Below are 19,273 nucleotides of genomic sequence, written 5' to 3' on the forward strand. Positions count from 1 at the left end.
CTGCTTTGATGTGACTGTTCAAGCCTCCTTTTCCAGTCTGGATGCGGCCGCACCACTGGAAATATGTCACACAGCTAAAGACATTTATTTCAGTCGAGAGCCCCGCAAGCGCCTCAGGTGACACTTCATTTGCAGTCAGAAAGAAAGATGCCATGTGTTGCTCGCTGAAACCAGTTGCTGAGACAGACTGGGGACATCGCGGGTTCCCACCCTAGAAAAACTCGAGGCTGCTTGCCCCCGCGGCCCCCGCTCCCTCCACCCCACGGGCTCTGCCCTGCTCCACGCCTGCCCTCAGACCCAGCCTCTCGAAGGGATGCTGCCGGCAGCGGCCGGGCCGTGTCTGCCTCGAGTGGGGCAAAACCCGGAGCAGGGGTGTCCCCAGCTGCTGGGGGACAGATCCCAAACCTGCCGGGGGGGGGGGGGCTGCACCCAAACCCCGCATGGGGCGGGCGCGGCGGGGGGTTGCAAATACCCCCCGTGGGTGCGTGTGAGCACCCTCCGAGCCCCCCGCTCCCGTGTGCGCGCAGGTGCCTCTACCCCACCCCTCCCCGGTTACCGCGGGTGCGGGCCGGGGCGGAGCGAACGGGCGCGGAGCGGAGCGGGTCCGGCCCCCGCCACCGCCCCCGCGGCGCTGCCATTGGCGGCGGGGCCGGGCGGGGCCGGGCCGGGGGAGGCGGCGGCGGCGGCGGCGGTCGGTACAGCCCCGCGCCCCCCCCCAGCGCCCGGCGCGGCGCCGCGGCCCCGGTATGTCGCGGAAGAAGGCGGCTCGCAGCAAGGGCGGCGGCGCCGCGCCCTCCGCCGCGTTGCCCCCCGCCGCCCAGGGGACCGGCCGTGCCGCCGCCGCTGCCGCCGCCCCGCGGGGCTCCGCGCCCGCCCCCGAGCTGCCCCGCAACGGCGGCGCGGCGGCCGGGCGGCCCTCGCTGAGCAGCAGCGGCGAGTTCTACGATCTCGCCTTCAAGGTGCGGGGACTTGGGGGATGCGGGGAGGGGCGCGGAGGGGGAGCCCCGGTACGGGTACGGGGTCCGTCGGGTGCGGGAGAAGTTCCCGGGGGCCAGGACCGGGCGGGCATCCCTCCTTTCCAGCCCCGGCATCCCTCCTTTCCAGCCCCGGCATCCCTCCTTTCCAGCCCCGGCATCCCTCTGCCGCCGCCGGGTCCGGGTCTCCGGCGGCGGGTCCGGCCCGGCCGGGCTCCCGGGGCCGCGCTCGGCGGGAGGCTGCCCCTGCGGAGCCCTCGGCAGCGGGGGCTCCTTCTGCGGAACTTTTGCAAGTGATGACAAAAGGCTTTCTGCTCAGATGAGTTACTGTAACCTTCTGGTTCCTCTTTAAAAACGTTAAAAAAATGCGGTTGTAAAGTGGGGTGACAATATTCCTTGAGTCGCATCGAATCTGCTCTGGCTGCTGTTGAAATATCTCTGGCTTGCATGTTCTTTGAAGGGCTCAGATGGCTTCTTCTCGCAGCTTCAGATTCTGGCGAGCGAGTCACAGATCAAACGTATTTGCATCCCCCCCCCCCTCCATCATGCGACCTGATGCAAGCCCAGCTTGGAGCTCGCTGAGAGATTTTGGCTGAGGCTGCAAGTCAGCGCGACCCATCTGACTGCGTTCCTAACACGGATCTGTGTAACCCAGCGCGGGGTGATTAAGCTTGGAGAAGACGGTGTTTGCTATGGCAAGTCCGACCTCGGCATGCTCTGTCGGAGAGCTCGGTGCCTGTGGCAATCGGCGTGGCCGTTGTGCTGTTAAGATCTGGGACACACAGTAGGAGGTGAAGGGTGTTCAAGAAGTGAATTTGGTTGCTTTGGTAGGTGGTTGGTCCTGATACAGCTGCAATAAGGGTTCAACAGCTTCCCTAAAATGGAGCCATCTCCGTGTTCATGCTGGCCCATGGCTTCTTGAGCTCGCTTCTTGCTGCCCAGGCTGGGGCTTTCCTGGGGGACTGCCCCCATGGCACGGGGATGAGCTGAACGAGGTTTCAGATAAGCCCAAATGCACCAGGTAGCCAAAATCTCTGGTAAGTCTGGCTGGTTTTGAACCAGTGGCAGAGAGATCCTGTTTCGTATTCAGTAAAACCATGGTTTATTAAACTTTCTCTTTCTCTTACCCTTCTCTTGAGATTCCTGAGCTCTGCCAGAAGGCAAGGGCCAGATCCTGATTGCTCAGCCCTTGGCGTAAGCCTGGCCCTGGGTGCTGCTGTGTGCCCCGGGTGAGGCTTCAGCAGTGCTGGGAGAGGAGAAGCTGCCTTTAAAGGTTGCCCTGCTCTTGAACAGAGGTCTGGAAAGTTTAAAAAAAAAATCAGTACTACTATTTTGTACTAAAAATGACTTTTTTCCCCCCTTCCCTTGGCTTTGCACAGATACACCTGTGGGCTTGCTGGCTCCCCTAACCCTGTTGTGCTAAAGCTCCGTGTGCGGCTGTGTGTGGTGCTCCTGCAGGAGACCCGGTGTGGGGCCCTGCACCCACCATTTGAGTGATGAAGCATCATGGCCAGATCCTGGCCACCCTGCCCCGAACTGCAGGCTACTGCCGCCTCTTGGGAGGCTGAGCTGTGGAGTGATGGTGGCATTTGCTGCTTCTGATGGCTCCTGCCTTGGGTTCGGTGTGACACAGGGCAGTGCCTGCCTTAAAACCATTTAAATTCGGTCATAGGCTAATGGCAGCACTTTGGGGAGAGAGAGAACCCTGCCATGCCAGCATGAAGCCATGCAAATCAGTGCGGGTGCAGAAGAGGATGATGCAGCTCAGCTGTGTGGTCTGGGATTTCTTGATGGAGGGAAGCTGTTGTCCTGCTGAGGCGAGTGGGGTCAGTGGCCCCAGGGGGCAGGAGAGCTCAGGAGGGCTTGTGGTTTGAGCACAGGCTTCGGGGAGCTGCACTTGGAACAGTTTCAGCTCTGCCATGGTTTCTTTGCGGCAAGGTGGGTGTCTGCACTGGCGGCTGCTGCTGGGTGGGGAAACTGAGGCAGGTGGCACTGGGAGCTGCTCCCTGGGCATCTGCTGAGGACTAGGAAGGTGGCCATGAGGCTGTGCGGGTCAGGCTGAAGGAGTTTTCTCGCAGAGGGCAGAGCAAACCCCTGGAGTTGGTGCTCATGGTTGGTGGCCCCCCTGAAGTCTCCCCGAGGGCAGAGCCACCCTTCCAGGAAGCCCTCCGTGTGGTGGGATGCAGGTTGTTTCACGGGTCTGCTGGGGACAGGGTGGGGTCCACAGCTATTGTGTCACAGCTTGCCTCTTGGTTTTCAAGGCGTGTTTGTGCTCCCACGGGGGATCTGTTAAGTACTGGTTGAGGAAGGTGTCTCGAGTTCAGCCAGTGCTCAGGGACAAGTGTGGTGGGAAATAATCCTGCTGTGGGTGCTCTCCTTCTCTCCCTCGCCCTCCCCTGTGCCCGAGGACATTGCTCTTGGACATGCTTTTTTCCCCCTCGAGAGCAGGATCTGCTGCCTGCTCCTGGCATGGGGCTTTTGGGATGGAGATGGGTAACGACTGCAGTGGGGCTTCCTTCCTGAATCCCAGTGTCTAACGCTCCCCTCCCTCCCTCCCTCCCAGGTGATGCTGGTGGGCGACTCGGGGGTCGGCAAAACCTGCTTACTGGTGCGGTTCAAAGACGGCGCTTTCCTCGCCGGCAGCTTCATTTCCACGGTCGGAATTGACTTCAGGGTAAGTGCCTGGGGGGCTCCTCTGTCCCTGGGGGTGGCTTCTCGGCCCCTGCCCACAGGGTCTGGCAGGTGAGTGACTGCTTTTGCAGAGGAGTAATAAAATACTGCTTCAAGGACTTAAACCTTGTCATCCTGACCAGTGTCAGCTCCAGCTGGGGCACCTGGGGGCTGCCTCAGGGCTGAGCAACCCTGTGATGGCAGTGGCCTCTTCATTACTGCTCTGCACGAGGATGAGGGAGCGCATCTTCTTCTCTGGGTCCTGGGGATGGATCATGTAAGAACAACTGCTGAGGCCTGAGCATCTGCCCCGTGAAAATATTTCCCTAAGTCAGTTTCAGTGTTTTTAAGAGTTTAAAAAAAAACCCCAAACAAACAAAACCAAAACTGACACAAACGAAAATTCCTTGGCAACATCTCCTCAGCAAAACTTTGGGGTGCCAACGTGGAGGTGCAGTGACAGGGTGGCCCTGCTCCCTCTGGCATCGTGCTGAGGGGTCTCTGAGCTCTCGGATAATAACTGTTTTGTTGGCAGCGACAGGAGCATCCCGCTGCTGGTGCCAGGGCAGCCTTGGAGCTGTGCGGCACCAGCAAGGGCAGCGGGAACCTGCTTGACAGAGGGGATAATGTGGGGAATGAGGGGCTGAAGGGGAGACAGCTTATGTCCTGCAGTGCCCTGGTGCGGGCAGAGCATCCTTTGCCAGGTGGGAACATCTTATGGCTGGCTGGGGCCCTGAAAACCTTTTCTTGGCTGCGTTTCCCCAGCTGTACCTTGCTGGGGAACTGGGGCAGGGGGGCTGCCTGAGGACACTGTGGTCCAAGCCAGCCCCTGGTGAAGGGGGGCTATGGTGCTGCAGAGCGGGCATCCCTGGGGTGGGCTGTGCTCTCCCTGCCCTGCTGTCAGGGTACTGGCTGCATCGCCTCGCTGTGTGATGGCTTTTGGCTCATTTCGGCACCACGGTGGTGATGGGTGGGTGCGGTGAAGAGCTGGTTGTGATGCCACGCACCAGTGTTGCATCTTCCCAAACGCTTTTTCTCAGTAGGATCTTGGATCCTACTTTCTTGGAGGATTTCTTGGGAGATGGGTGTCTCTTGTAACCTGCTATTTCTCCAGGGTGTGAGTAATAACTTGCTGGTACGGTGACAAGCGGAAGAGATGAGGGATGGCTCAGAAAGCCTTTAGAAAGAAAGCGATGTTCTTGCCCGCAAATAGGCTTTAGGTGCAGAGTAACACGGCGGGATTGTAGCAGCCGCTTGGTGAAGTTGGTAAATTGGAGTCCATAATTTTATACAAAGGTAATTACACGGTATTTCAGGTGTTCTTAAAATGAAAAATGTTTTATTACTGATTGCGGTGATTGATACCAAGGGCAGTCATAAAATCCTGTGACTTATTGATTAGAGCACTGAAACAACTGCCACGAAGAAGCAATCAAATTAGGCTTAATTTACTTCTGTAATAGAGCAGCTAGAGCTACATCGTTTTGAAATGGGCAGATTATACAGCGGGGAAGATCATGTGTATGCCCTAAAACTCATTATTATCATCTTTGTAAGGCACTCATAATTTTGGGGGGGGTGTGTGGAAATAGTTTTTTGATTGAACATCTCCGTTTCCATTAAGATAATCCTGTTTGCAGCCGCTGTGTAATTGTGCCCCTCTCGCCGTTCGCATCACGATGCAGATGAAGCTCTGGGGTGGTAACGCTGGAGGCTTCTGCTGCGAGAGCACGTTTTGGTTTTAATTTGTGTCTATCTAATAACAAAACTGTCGCATCGCAGCTCCTTTTCTCTGTAATCCCAGAATCTGGCATCGGGTTTTCTGGCTGAAATGAGCCAGGCTGTTTGTGACGGGGGGGGTGGTGGTTGGGGAGGGCGGTCGCTGGGTTTTTGCTGTGTGTTCGCCTTGGGGTGGTGCAAGTTGTGCTGAGCAAGCGCAGGGCGTTCTTGCGGTGCGCCTGGCTTTCTCGGCGGGGTTTGTGGCGGTCGCTGAGCCTCGTTGGTGGCAGAGACCGTGGGGACCTCCCCAAGGCCGGGGTGTGTGGCAGCTGGGCTCCTGTGCACGCCTGACCTTGCTCGGCCAAGGGAGAGCTGCCGGGAGCCTGGGGACATGGCGGGGATGGAGCTGCCCAGCTCCTGCCGTTTTTCTTGGGACTGTCTCTGCTCCTCTTGATGCCGTCTGATCTCTACAAAATGCCCTGAGATGGTACAGAGCCGCCTTGGGGAGCAGCCCCCTGCGCCCCCACAGCCCCTCTCTACCCCCTCTCCCAGTCCGTCCACTGGTCCCAGCGGGCTCCAGGATCAGCCGCTCGTTCTTGAGGATGTCAAACCACTAGATACACGCAAAGCTATGGCTAATGGATTATGTAGGCCTAAGCAAATGTAAATGAATAGAAATCCATTTAAAATTAATCTGGCATTACAATTCCTAATGGCCCCCTAGGTTTTTTCCCTCCTACTGTTTTATGTTAAGGAGAATCGCTCGCGTTGTGTTTGTTTATCATCGTCTCTTAAACAAAGAAGGATGTTGGTCTAAATATATTCGGAAAACAAACGACTGATACTAGGAAAATAAAGATGACTGTAGTATTAAAAAAAAAATGCATCAAAATGGTACCTGCTGGCTTCTAGCTTTGGAGATGCCGAGTCCTTCAGCTTTCCTTCCTTCAAAAATTGGTTTTACTGGGGGAGCATCTTTAGCTCCTCGGGAACATACCAGCCCTCCCCTTTCAGCTGGAGCAGTGCTGGGATGTCCAGGGATGCTGTGCGGGAGGGTTTGACTGGGGGTGCACTGCTGGGGTGACCCCCCAGTGCTGTGGGTGCCACTAAGGCAAGGCAGACCCCTGGGGCAAGGGCTTCTGTTCCTGGCGGGGGCTTTGCCTGAGCAGGGGGCTTGCTTGGAGCAACAGAAACTTCTGTCTCAGTTACGAGGGGGAGCCTCTGGGTTAAGCAAACCCTTCTCTGCCTCCAGCATCCCGGTCCCGGGCCGTCACCTTTGGAATTTCCAGCCATTGCTAGATAACCGGAGGCTTGATTGTTCCCTCCCATCAGCTGTGGTGTGGCCGAGGCTGTGCTGAGCTGCTTCCCTGGGGCTAGAGGGTCTCAGCAGATCCCTCTGCCTGGAGGCAGTGGTGGGGCTGGGTCTCTCCCTACAGATCCCCACCGGTGAGGGCAGGACAGGTCCTGCATGCTTTTCTAACTTCATGTGTCAGGGTTTCAGGGAGAAGGGTCTTCTGGAAAAGAGCAGGTTGATCACTCAGAGGTGTGAATCCTGCTTTTCTCGGTGCTACTGAAGAAGCTGCATTTTTCTTTAATTTTGGGAACGCAGCAGAAACCTCAACAGGAATCAAAGCTGCGCAGCCAACTGTACTTCTGTCTTGTCGTAACACCTAAGTAGCGGGAGGAATGTCTTGCCGAAGCCAAGAAACCAAAGGGCCATGTGAGCCCACCACCAGTCCCCTCCCCGATGAGAGCCAAGCTCCGTGAGGCCACCCCGATGCTCACTGCCCAGCCGGTGCTCGCTGCCCCATGTTCACCCCTGAGCTTTGCAGGGGTGGGTGAGTTAAGGTTTTTGTACTAATTGGACCTGAAAGGAGAAGAACATAAAAGAGAAAAAAAATTAAAGATGAGCCTGTTCTCCCTGGGAAGAGGTGCTAATGAGTTTCTTTGCATTAGCAGGGGAGATGGTTTCTGCGTTAATCAGTGGGATGAAGCCGTAAGGGAGCGCTTTGCTGGCGGAGTTCGGAGCAGGGCAGCTTGTCTCCGCTTTCTCCGAGGTGTGTAGCGGTATCGCTCCTCTCTTGCTGCCCCAAGGAGAGGAAGCAAACTAACACCCTCCTCGCCCAAAGCACGCCTGGGTGCTGCAGGAGGAGGAGGGAGCCGGCCCCGCTGCTTCGACCCAGCTTTGGGCTTCCCAAGCAGGTGTCTGGGCACAGGGAGCGCTTCCTCTGAAGGCTGGTTGGGCTCTGGCGTCCACTGATTTGCCCTACTGTGCCCAGGAGGGGTTTCTGCTGGTTGTTACCCCACAGAGACCCACGGCTCCCCCCCCCGGCCGCAGCGTCCTCGGGCAGGAGCGAGCCATCGGTGGCCACGCTCTCTGCTCCAGCCTTGGCCGTGCCGCAGTTAATCTGCTCGCTGGGACGGCTGCTGTGCCCTGTAAATAAAAGCTGTCACTTGTGACCCTGAGCTTTAAGGACTCTTGATTACATTGAGCCCTGTGCTGCTCTGGGGGCGGAATCAGCGGTATATAATATGTTTTTCTGCATAAGAGATTTGTTGCATCTCTCTTTATTTTTTGTAGTATGTGTGTGTGTGCACCTTCCGTTGGCAAAACAGCAGCTGCTGGCTGCCTGCTGACTCCTTCAGCGAGCTTAACATTGCAGGAGAGATGGAAAGCTTCATTCCAGCCATCCAGGGCATGCAAACTAACACTGGCCACCATCTGTATTCGGCAAGTCTGGTCCCGGGTCTCCATGCGCTCAGAGGAGGGAGGTGTGGATGCCCTGAGCATCTGCCGGTCCCCAGCAGGTGCCTGCATCCCTGCCCTCAGGGTGATGCTCCAGCGCAGCCTTCGCCTGGTGCCTCCCTTTGAAGGGCTGGTGCAACCTGGAGCCATCTGAAAGCCAAGGGCTGGCTTTTATCTCAGCGGCTGGCACTGCGCGCTAGCAGGGCTAATTTTTCTGATGGATCAATCTGGAAAAAGTGGGAGGGGATCTGCACAGGCCAGAAGAAAGGAAGGGAAATAAATTCATTCCAGCATGTTTTTCTATACAAAATTAGTGCTCAACATTTGAGGGAAGAGACTCTGGGTGTCGAGCAGATCATTTAGTCTCTTCTGTTCGTACACTTGGCCGTGTAGCGTGGCAATGTGTGTGGGGTCAGGCGGGGGGGCTGCTGCAGGCTGTGGTTGGGTGGGTTTAGGCTGGCTCCCAGGGCTGTGAGCTGGAGCACCAGAGTGGACAGGCCTGGCTCCACACTTCTGCAGACAAGGTGGCCTTCCCCTGGGAGGGTCGTCTCAATGCTGTCTGGGTTGCCTGGGCCAAATGCCCCTCCATGGGGCTACTGAGCCAGCGGCAACATGGGTGCCACCACTCCGGGACAGGGGAGGTGAGGAAGGAGCCCTGTGCTGGTGTGAGAGGACGGGCAGGGGGATGCCTGCCTGCCTGCCTCGGGTATGTGTTTCCAGCAGCTCTTTGTCTGAAAGTGGCTTGTTCTGCATCTCCTATTGCTGTATGAATTTTAATAGAAGCCAGTAGCCAATTTGATACTTTTGCATTTCTCACTGTAAGGAAAGCTGGGCTAAATTTGCCCAGAGGAGCTTTCCCGTGATGCTTTCTGCCCCTTCTGCCTGGTTTTGGGGGGCAGACGAGATGCTGGCACCAGTGCTGTAAGGACTGGGTGCCATAAGGACCGGGTGCTGCCCGAATCTGGCAGCAGGTGAGGCAGGTCCCCGACAGCTCGCTCGGGGAGTGCAGGTGCTGCTCGCTGGAACATGCCTTGATTTTATCGATTTATGTTGTGTGGGACTCATAGGACGACAGCTTCTCCGCAGCTGCTGCTGGTTCCCGTTCCCTGCTCCCAGGACGGGCTCTCAGGGGAGTAAATAGCCATTTTTCCTGGGAAACTGAGCCCTGCTTGGCTTTCAGCTGCTGCTCTCCTCCCTTGCAGAGGGACACAGCTTTGCAGTCGGCGAAGCCTGTCATTTGCATGCAGGGGCTCAGTTGCCAAGAGATGCTGCGAGCAGCGCCCGTGGCGGGCTACACCCGCTTTCTCACATCTGCTAGTATTTTATTCATGTTTCTTTGCCTCTTGCATTTGAAAAATAATAAACCTCCTCAGTGCGCTCCAGTCCTGCAGCACACCAGTAAACTGCAAACACCCCTGTGCCGGCCATAATCCCAGTGGACAACTGACTCGGTTCCTGCCTTGGGGAAGGCAAAAACAAACAAGGTGAATGTCCTCAAAGCAGAGAAGTGCTTGAGTTCCTCTTTACATGAGCGGCTGGAGCAGCCTCGAGACCCAGAGCCTGGTTAAAAAAACTCTTTACCAGTTTGCAGGATGGTGTGAAGATGCCTGTCCTGCTCTTGGCATGCCGGGGGCTCTCCCACCCCCTCGGTGTCTGGGAAATACCACCCAGAATAGATTGTGTGGTTAAACGGGGTGTGAAATTTTGCATCCATTTCAGCTGATGACGAGAGCACTGGGGACTTAAGGTTTTGTGGGAGATGCTCTTGGAAGGGTGTTGGTGTGTCCCAAGCTCCTGCAGCCCCAACATGGATCTGTCCCAGACCAGAACAGTTGAAATAAGAGGTGTAATTAGCTCAGGTGGAGGGTGGGAGGCTTGGGCTGCTTGGGAGCTGCAGAGCCAGGGCACAGGCACGGAAAAAGTCTGCTCAGGAGCTGCTGGTGGAAGGAAGGAGGTTGTAAAACCATTCACTGTCACCTGCTCTGTATCCTCCTCCTTAGAGCTGTACAAGAGCTCAAAACCCATTAGAGGACCAACATGGTGGAAACTCAGCTGGAAAATGCAATTCCTGCACATCTGCAGCCTGCTGTGAGACGACATGGAAGGCAGGAGCTGAGTCGCTTCCCAGGGCGTATAGCATCTCACCAGAATAGCTTAATTTCTTAATCCTTTCATTTCTTTTTCAGGCAAGCTGTGCTGCAGCACAGAGGCGGGTTGGGAAGTGGCACCTGGGTGCAAGTGGTGTCATAGCAGTGTCCCCTCCCTGAGCCATCGGCATCCACCGCGGCCAGGCCGTCAGCAGGCGCAGCCCTCCCACGCCTTTACCTTATTTCTAGTTTTCCTGCAGCAGCACAGGAGGGGAAGCGTTGCTTTGTGCATTGTAAAATTGTATGAGATTTTGGCGATAGCTTAATGGCCGTGCTTTGAAGTGCCCTGCGAGGTCCCTGTGGGGTGATGGACCCACTCACGTGAGCATCCTCGCTGCAGCACCCAGCTATGGTGGGTGCGGTGGAGCTGCTGCTGGGGACTGTTCTGCCCGTGAGCAGCAGCTGGAGGCATTTTCCCATGTCCTCAGAGCTGTGGGTCAGTGCCCCACTCCCTGCTTTGCTCCAGCTTAGCTCCCTTGGCTTTCCTCCCTGCAAAGGAGCAGGGTGAGGAGGAGGTCGGTGCTGGAGGAAGGCTCTGGGCACACACATGTGGTGTGTCTGCATCTCTCCAGATGGTGCCCGGTGAGAAATTGGCCCTGGGGAGGTGAACTCGGGTGCTGGAGCATCAGCTGCCCCTGTGCAGAGCCAGGCGTTACTCTGGGTCCGCTCGTGGTACTGGGGCCTGCGTTTATAGTCAATAAAACATTTAAATGGGCCTAGACTAAGTCTAAATGGTTTGAATATTTAATGGAATACATTTGGCTTTATTTCACTTTCATCTTTTATTTGTGATAAAATATTGAATTCAGCTGTGCGGAACTGGGTTTTTCTTTGAAAGCAGAGGGGAGGTGGCTGAGCTGGCGGGGATGGGTGGGCTTTGGGGTGCCTCTGCCCCCCACTGCCACCCCCCTGATGGGGATATTTAGGGGCATCCGTGCCTCTTGACTTGCTCAGCCCCAGTGAGCCCCTGAGCCCTGGCTGCCTCTCTGCTGAGCTGCTGACTCATTTCGTTGCTGCTGATTAATTATTTGCCCCCAGCAGGCTTTGGTATATTCCCGGTATGGATGCTGGTGATCTCGGTGTGCACATGGGAAAGGGCTAGGTGCCGGTCTGGGGTTTGGCAGCTGATCCTCCGGCCGAGCTCGGCGGGCACTGATGGTGCATTGTCCTTCCCCCAAAACCACGTGTTCCGTCGTCCTCTTCCCCAAAAGCCGCTTTCCTCCTCGTGTCTGCAAAGGATGGAGAGATCTGAGACATGGCCGTAGGGCTCAGGTCAGTCCTGTTGATGGGGCTTTTGCTGGGCCCTGTGAGGGTAACTGAGCATCAGCGTGGCAAATCGGAAGTGCAGCGATCGGCTGCTCCGAATCCTGGAACAGAGAGTGTCGGAAAAAGATTGTCGCCCTTAGGAGAAAAAAAAATATAAAAAAAAATAGGAAAAACAATCCTGTCCAAGTAGATCAGAGCTGTGTTTACGGGGCAAGGAGCCGCAGTGTGGTGTGTCTGAGCAGTTGTCCACTTGTCCTTGGCTGGCAATGGCGGGGGGGGGATGCTGGTTCCTATTGCAATGGGAAATTTAGGGATCAAGGGCTTGTTTACCTGCAGAGCCTTCGGAAGCAAAATATTGTGTCGGTGGTGCTATCCTGGGTGTGGGTGAGGGATGCAGCGAGCAGGGGAACTTAGGGTGGATGCTGGTGGGGAGCCCTGAGGAGGAGGAGGGCAGCTGGGGAAGCATGGGGAGCTGTGGGATTCCTGTGTGGGCAATGTTGGTGGCATTATGGTGACATCCCTGCCCCGAAGCATGGGATTGGCTCAGCCCTGGAGCTGCTGAGCACTGTGCTGTGCCGTGCCATCGTATGCTGACGTCTGGGCAGAGCCGGGGCGATGCTTGCCTTGCCCGTGTGACTCCTGGCCCCACTCGCAGCTTGGCAGGAAGGGGAGTGAAGCCGTCGAGCTGCTGTACACGCTGCTGGCTCCGTCCACGAGCGATGGAGCTGCCCCTGCTCCCCTGGTGAGGGATCTCCAGCAGAGTGGTGTAACTCATACAGCTTTGTTTGTCTAACAGGGGCATACAGCATTTTTAATCCTGGCTAAGCACCGAGTCGTTGCCTTGAAGGATTGCAGAACCTCTCAAAAGCAACAGCAAATATTTCATCTTTATGCCTGCATTGGAAAAAATATTTCTCCCCGGTCATAACTAATGCATGTTGGGAGCTTGTGCTCCTTCAGCTGTAAAGGGTGATGCCCATTGACCTTGTCCATGGCTGTCTCAGGATGAGGAGAAGCCCAGTGGAGGTCCGGGCAACTCAGTGATGCTTTGGGGCTTCAGCATGGGGAGATGTTTGTGTTGCAGATGTGGTGGGTCTGGGGTCAGTGCCCACAGGCAGCTCAGCAGGCAGGAAAGGTCGTCTTCTAGAGGTTCTAAGAGATCTCTGAGGGTGCAACTAGTTGTGTTACAAACATCTGGACAGGTTTTGTTTCATTTTGTGTGGGGTGTTTTTTGGTTTTTTTTTTTTTTTAGTATATAATTTATTGAAAGGTGGGAAGTGGTGGGGAGCCGTGGCCAGGGTCATCATCAGTGCAGCCGAACCCGCCCGGGTTGGATGACATGGAGCCGTCCACTTGCGGCAAGCCCGGACCTCATCAGCCCTTGTTCAGTCCACCCATATCTGAGGATGTTTTCCTCCTTCCTGCCCAGCCGTGATGTTCCCGGACCCAAGTGACACGCTGGGAAAATGGAGGCTTTGGCTTTTCCAGCTTTGCTTGCACGGGCGTCACCACGGCAACGGCCGCCCCCCCTCCCGCCGGCGAACGCCTCTTCCAACGCGCACCGTTTTATGGCATTAACGTGGTTATTAGCGAAGCACCGCCAAGGCGCCACCGTTTGCGATGTGCACCCACCGTGTGACGTGTGCTGGCGTGGGGGGGGGGCAGCAGCAGGGAGTCCTGCCCCAGCGCTGATGATGCTGCTCCTCGTTACTGATAATGAGACTGGACCGACCTCGGGTCCCGGTACCGTTCCCCGCAGGGAGAGCTGTTGGTGTTGGCACTCCTCTGCCCGTTGCTCTCAACCTTGAAAGAACTCCCTGTTAATGATTTTTTTTTTTTTTTCCCCCAGAGTCAACCCCAGAAGGCCACTGGAGGTGTCCGGGGAGCGCAGACCCCTCTGGCCAGGACCTTGCCCGTCCCCTTGGTCAGTGATGCTGAATTTGGTCTGAATTCCCAGGGTTTGCTTCCCCTATGCCACTTGACGGCAGCAGGTCCCCACCAGTCCCTCTGTGCCTCGCTGCTTCCTCTGAGCCAACGACTAAGAAAAACACAACTGCCTGGCTGGATGAATAATTCAGCCCAGCCTGGTTGCTGGGGAGTTTGTGGCGAAGACACTGTTTGGGGACCTCCTTGTCAGAGGGGGCTGGTCCCTGGGTGAGCATCCCTCTTGAAGCAGGGATTCAGTGCCCTGGGCGGTGCAGGTTCGGTCCGGTCCCTTTCCTGGGTGTGCAAGGAGCTCTTCCCTCTGCTTGTGCAGCCAGATGGCTGGGCTTTAATTTGCTGGGTTTTTTTTCCCCCAGTGTTAAGCACACTTTGCTCTTGGGAGCTGCAGGGAAGCAGTCGTTTTTCCAGGGTCATGACTGCAGGAAGATAGCATCGTTTCCCCGGCGTGGCCGGGCACTTGCCCTCCTGCCCCTTCCCCGGCTGCAAAGCCCCCGTGGGCTCACCGCTTCCAGCATCACCCCGTTTGCTGCACGCCTCGGCGGAAACGCCGGAGGATCGTTGCTACTCTCAGCATCAATTTTTAGAGCTCGGCGCGGGTTTTGGCAGCGGCACCGGCCAGCCCACGCAGCCCCAAGCAGCGCCAGCCTTGGGGAAGGACTGGCAGCTCTGCCAGGCTGGTGAGGATGTGGCTTTCTGGGGGCGAGCCCTCCGTGCCGTGCCGTGCCATGCCATGCCATGCCATGCACCTCCCCAGCAGCAGGGCAGGGCTGGGAAGAGCCCCTGGTGCTGTGACAGCCGTGCCACAGTGCCCCTGGCAGCTGTCACCGGTTGCACTTATTTTCTGCTGTAACCGTACGCTCTTGGGTGCTTCTGTAGGGGCTGTGAGGTGTTGTGTGGTCAGAGTGTGGGTCGGCACATGGAGGGAGAGGGGTTGGAGCTGTGAAGCATCTCAAGTGTCACACCATGGTGTGGGCTTCCTCGGGCTCCCGTGAGTCAGTGCTCTCTGAAGGAAAAGCGTTCCCAGGAGATCACGCGTCACGGGTTTCAGATGAGTGGGCTTTTCTTTTTCCTCTAAGTGCCAAGGCATACGCAGCCTGAAGCCAACCCCAAGCAGCTCAAATGGCTCTGGGTCCTGAGCCCCATGGGCACTCTCTCCTTCTGCTCAGGGAGCCCGGCCATGGGGATGGCTGGCTCCTTCCCTAGACTTTCCATGATTTGCTGACATGGCTTGGGGAAATGTGATGGGACCAGAGCGGGGCTGGGAATTGCTTCCCAGAGATTCCTGCTGCACTGTGTTTGGGAGAAGGGCTGCCTACGGAGCATCCCTGTGGAGCATCCCTGCAGTGCATTCCCGTGGGGCATCCCCACATCCCATCCCTGGGCTGTGATGCAGCAGTGGCAGAACTGGAGGAGCCGGAGCCATAAGAAGGGTGACCCCACCTGTCTCTGCCTGAGACCAGAGGTCTGTGTTGTGAGGAGGGGCAATAAAAGGAGATGCTCCTCTCTTGCTGTGCCTGCTGTCACCGCAGCAGGTAAGTGGTGCTGGGCTGAACGGCAGCACACACCAGGGTGCTCATTGCTGCTGCCTCTCCTGATGCTTCGCTGACCCAAGAGAGCTGCAGGGATGGAAACACCCGAAATGTGCCAGCGTGACGGCGCTGGAGCATGATCTGCCATGGGGGATGAGAGCTCCCAGGCCTGAGTATTGTGCCTGTCACACTGCTGCAGTGGCTTTCCTAAGGGATTTGCTGGGAAGGGAGCAGCTCCTGCAGCATCGCCCTGCTCTGGGATGCGGGACATGCACAAAAAACAAGGAGCGGTGCCAGCCGTGGCCCTGTGTGCTGTGGTGCTGGCAGACCTCTGAGAGCGGCACCGAGAGCACATAATTTAGTTAGTATTGAGGAACTGAACTTGGAGAGACAGGTCTCGCTGCAGTGGGGGTGTGCTCCGTGTCCCTTTGCATCGGGGTGAATCGCAGCTTGGCAAGGTGGCTCCCTGCAGGGCTGGGGCTCAGCAAGTGGGATTGCAGTTCAGCCCAAACTTTCTTAAATACATTAACGTGCTGCACTTACAAATGTGCCTGAATTAATGTGAGAAGTGCTTGACAATGCCTAAAATAACTTTGTTCCCGAGCAAGCGTTAATGCACGGCAGATGTGCTTTTCCCTCCTGAATAATACACACGTGAGGTCAAATTGCTCCCAAAAGCTCGGTGCGCTGGCAGTCCCGCGGGGCCTGGCATTGCCGAGAGCAGCGGGGAGCGGTGCAGCTTCAGGGGGCAATCGATTCCCTGCGGGGATGGTCTCTCCAGCTTGGTGCAGAGGTGGAAATCCTCTCCCGAGGACCCTGGCTGATCCAACCTGAGTTCTTGACTGTAGTTGGGGGTGCAACAAAAAAATCAAGGCAACTGCGTGTGGATTTTGGTTCAGTTTTATTTGCTAAAAGGTTTGCAAGTGCCTGTGTCTTGCAGTAGCAACTTCTTGGGAGCACAGTCTGCTCTGTGTTCCCAGCCCCAAGCCCAGCCGTGCCACCCGGACCTCCTGGTGTCCACCAGTGGCCGGGCAGATCCACAGGGATGTTGCCACCCATGGCAAAGCGGAGCTGCTCTGGTTAGCAAGAAGGAGGTGAAACGGCAGAAAATTCTCACCCGGAGTTTGGAAAGCAAACGCGGGGTCGGGAGGGGTCCTGCCCTGCGAGGAGGGGGCCGGGGCTCATCGCGCTTCAGCCCCCACTGAAGCTTTTGCCACCGCAGTGCCCCATGCATGGGAGCTGCTGTGCCACCGCAGAAATGGGCTGGGGCGTCAGTGAGCACCAAAACCTGGTATCTGCCATTCCCAGGGTCTTAATGGACTTGTACGGACTTCAGAAAATCTCATTAGAGTTGTTCAGTCACTCTCTTTTCCTTGAATCTTTTGAAGGATTCAGCTGGATTTCAGCTTCTCAGCAAGAGCACGGCTTTCGAGAGCTGTCTGCCTTAGCTGCAGGTGAAGGATGTGAGTGTTTGTGTGTGTATGTGATAAAAAGCTACAGATTCCTTTGTCAGGTCTTTGGGGGATTTTTTTTTTTATTTTTTTTTCTAGGGTGCTATTTAATAATGCTGTTTGCAATGCTGCCTGCAGAAGATGCTTGATTACTGCCAGATGCTGCCAGGATGTGTGCTGCTGGATATTCAGACCTGACTTTTTTTAATTGGATTGCAAAGTCTTCTCTGAAACTTTGGGCCAGTTTCCATCCCTTTAGAGGCTGGCCCACCGATACACAGAAGCCTGGCTGCGCCTCTGGCTGCAGCTACAGCTAGTTGCAGGTACAGCCCCAAGCCAAGTTGCAGGTACAGCTAATTGCAAGCATCGTGCTGTGCAGGAGAGTTTTGGGGGCTGGAGCCCCAGAGCCTTTCTCGGCAGCATCTTCCTCCAGGTAAAGTGACCCCACTGCCTTCAGGAAAGCTCTGTTTTATAGCCAGGATCGTACTGAGGGCAGATGAGGCTGCCCAGCAGGCTGGTTTTGTAGCTCAGAAACCAAATTATAATATTCTTCAGACTGGGATAGGGCAAATGGAAAATGTTTGGCCCAAAGATAACACCAGGAAAATTTAATCTTTCCTAATTTGCCTGCCATGCCTGAAGGCTGCTTGGGTGTGCAGGGGGAAGGTGGAGGAGGGATGGGCTTGCAGCCCCCCAGGGCCGGGGGTCCCCTCGCTGGGTGTTTCCTGGTGGCTTTCTCTTCCATGAACCCCACCACTGCCTGGCTGCTCTGGGGCCAAAAACTCCTCCTGAGCTGGGACGGGGTTTGTGCTGGAAATGAGATGGCTGCTGCAGGAATTAAATGGGGTTCCCGGGACCCTGTACCTGAACACAACTGGGCTGAGTCAAAATCATGTCCCCCCCATGTCTGGGGTGGGTCCCCCCCAGGGATTGTCCTATTTGTCATCCTGGAGGATGGAGTGCATGGGGCCGGGACACACAGCCCGGGGCTGGCTGTGGTCACTGGGGCTTCTACAAGGGTGAAGCAAAGGGTGCAAACCTGGGAGGCCCATGACCAGCGAGGCTCCCCATCTTGTCCTGCAGCTTCTGCTGCTCCAGCACCCCATGGGCTGCTGTGACAGCAGCACTTCTGACACAGGGACTGGCTTCTTTGACATAAAAACTGATGCAAAGCTTTTTTTTTTCACCCCAGGAGTAGAGTAAACAATTCCCTGTATAACAGTAATTGATGACCCATTTTTCATTCTCGTGGCATTGACAGCTGCTGTGTTTGCTGTAAATGAGAAATGATATCGCAATAAGTGCTCTGTAGAGATTCCTGTTCCGCTTTGCAGCGTGGTATGTCCTTGATGAAGAAAATGAAGATAAATATGTTGGGTGCCGCGTTACTTATTCTCAGTATTGGCACAGATCTGCGTGAGCCATCTCTGCCCCCTTTGTTTCCAAGACTGCCTGGTTTAGAAGTAAGCACGGATATTTTTGAAAATATCGCTTCTATTATAAAGTAGGAAAAAAAAAAAAAAGAGAGACTGAAAGGGTGAGTAATGCAGCCCAGGGTGGTGGGGGAGCTGCTACAGACCGTCCCCGGGTGGGGAGGAGGGATGTGGCCATGGGCTCCATCCGCTCCTGGGACCCGACCGTGTGCTGGGAGCTGCAGGGATGGGCTGCAGCCTTCCTGCTGACTTTGGCTTTTTGGTGGCTGTGGCCTCTGGGGCAGCTGTAGCGGATCCTATCCTGTGGATTTTTAATGGTGGAGAACCTAGTTTCTCTGTCTGTCTGCAGGGCTGGGTGCAGGCTCACTCTGATGTGGTGGGGACATCTGAAAGCCTCGCACAGCCATGTCCCCCCCGCCTGTGGGGATGAACCTGAGCAGCCCCAATGGGCTTAAAAGCATTGATAGTCTGAGTTTTGTCTGCCTTCGGCTCCTTCAAGGAACCGTCCCCCTTGATCATTGCCGGGGCACTCGCTGGTTAGATGGGGCCGCTGGGTTGGGGAGGGAAAGCATCACTGGTACTGCTCCAGCAGTGCTGGGAGCCCGGTGGCTGCGGGACACAGCTGCCGCGGGCGATGCTGAGAAGCAGAGCGTGACTTTATTTTAAAATATATGATCCTACCCAGATCCTCTTATCCCTAATCTGTCCCTAAGACAGGATTCTCTACTTCTTGCCAGAAAAACCTTTTATGTGCAGACTGATGTGAATAGAAGATGATAAGTCACTAATTCTTCAGTGTGTCTGCTCTAACAAGAGCCTTGACTCTTATCTCCTGCAGGGCTGGCAGCCAGGGAGATGTTAATTGTGCTTTAATGTAGCGTACATGGCTCTTCACAAAGACTGGTGCTGCAGACATCCCTGGGGCATTCGCTGGGTGCGGGGAAGGGGCTGCGCTGCCCATGGAGAGGAGGGGCTCTGCAGGGCACGCAGAGGGTCTGTGCCCACCTGGAGACCATGGTTTGGGGTGATTTATGTGGGGCAGGGCTTGCAGCTTCTCCCATCTCTCCTGCAGCGTGCGGGGCAGGTTGTGTCCTGGCCAGGACCTGCTGTTCAGGGGGAGAGAGGACACATCGGGGTGACCCTTTGAAGACAGCAGTGAGAGGCGAGGGGATGCGGGGCGGGTTCCAGCAACAGAGAGGATCAGAAATGCCGTCTGCTGCAAGGTGCCGTGTTAATCTGCTTTTCGCGGGGTCTGCTGTTGAACTGAGCAGCGAGCGTTGACACATTATCATTTCTGAAAGGATCTTGGCACTGGGGATCGGCGGCTGGCTCTGGAGTTTCTGCTGCAGGCAGGAGTGTGCAAGTCCTGGGGAACAAAAAAAAAAAACAAAACA

General features: G+C 56.1%; 1 protein-coding gene across 1 annotated transcript in view; it reads left to right on the plus strand.

Annotated features, from left to right (window-relative positions):
• The first annotated feature begins 746 nt into the window (after positions 1-746).
• The window catches only part of RAB26 (RAB26, member RAS oncogene family), a 29,904-nt gene continuing 11,377 nt past the window's right edge, over positions 747-19,273 (plus strand). Inside the window, exons 1-2 of the mRNA XM_074158540.1 lie at positions 747-959; positions 3,538-3,648. Of these exons, the coding sequence (XP_074014641.1) occupies positions 747-959; positions 3,538-3,648 (324 nt within the window). The remainder of the gene's footprint in view (positions 960-3,537; positions 3,649-19,273) is intronic.

The sequence above is a fragment of the Numenius arquata genome, chromosome 14 (genome assembly GCF_964106895.1).
Source record: "Numenius arquata chromosome 14, bNumArq3.hap1.1, whole genome shotgun sequence".
NCBI classification, from domain to species: domain Eukaryota; kingdom Metazoa; phylum Chordata; class Aves; order Charadriiformes; family Scolopacidae; genus Numenius; species Numenius arquata.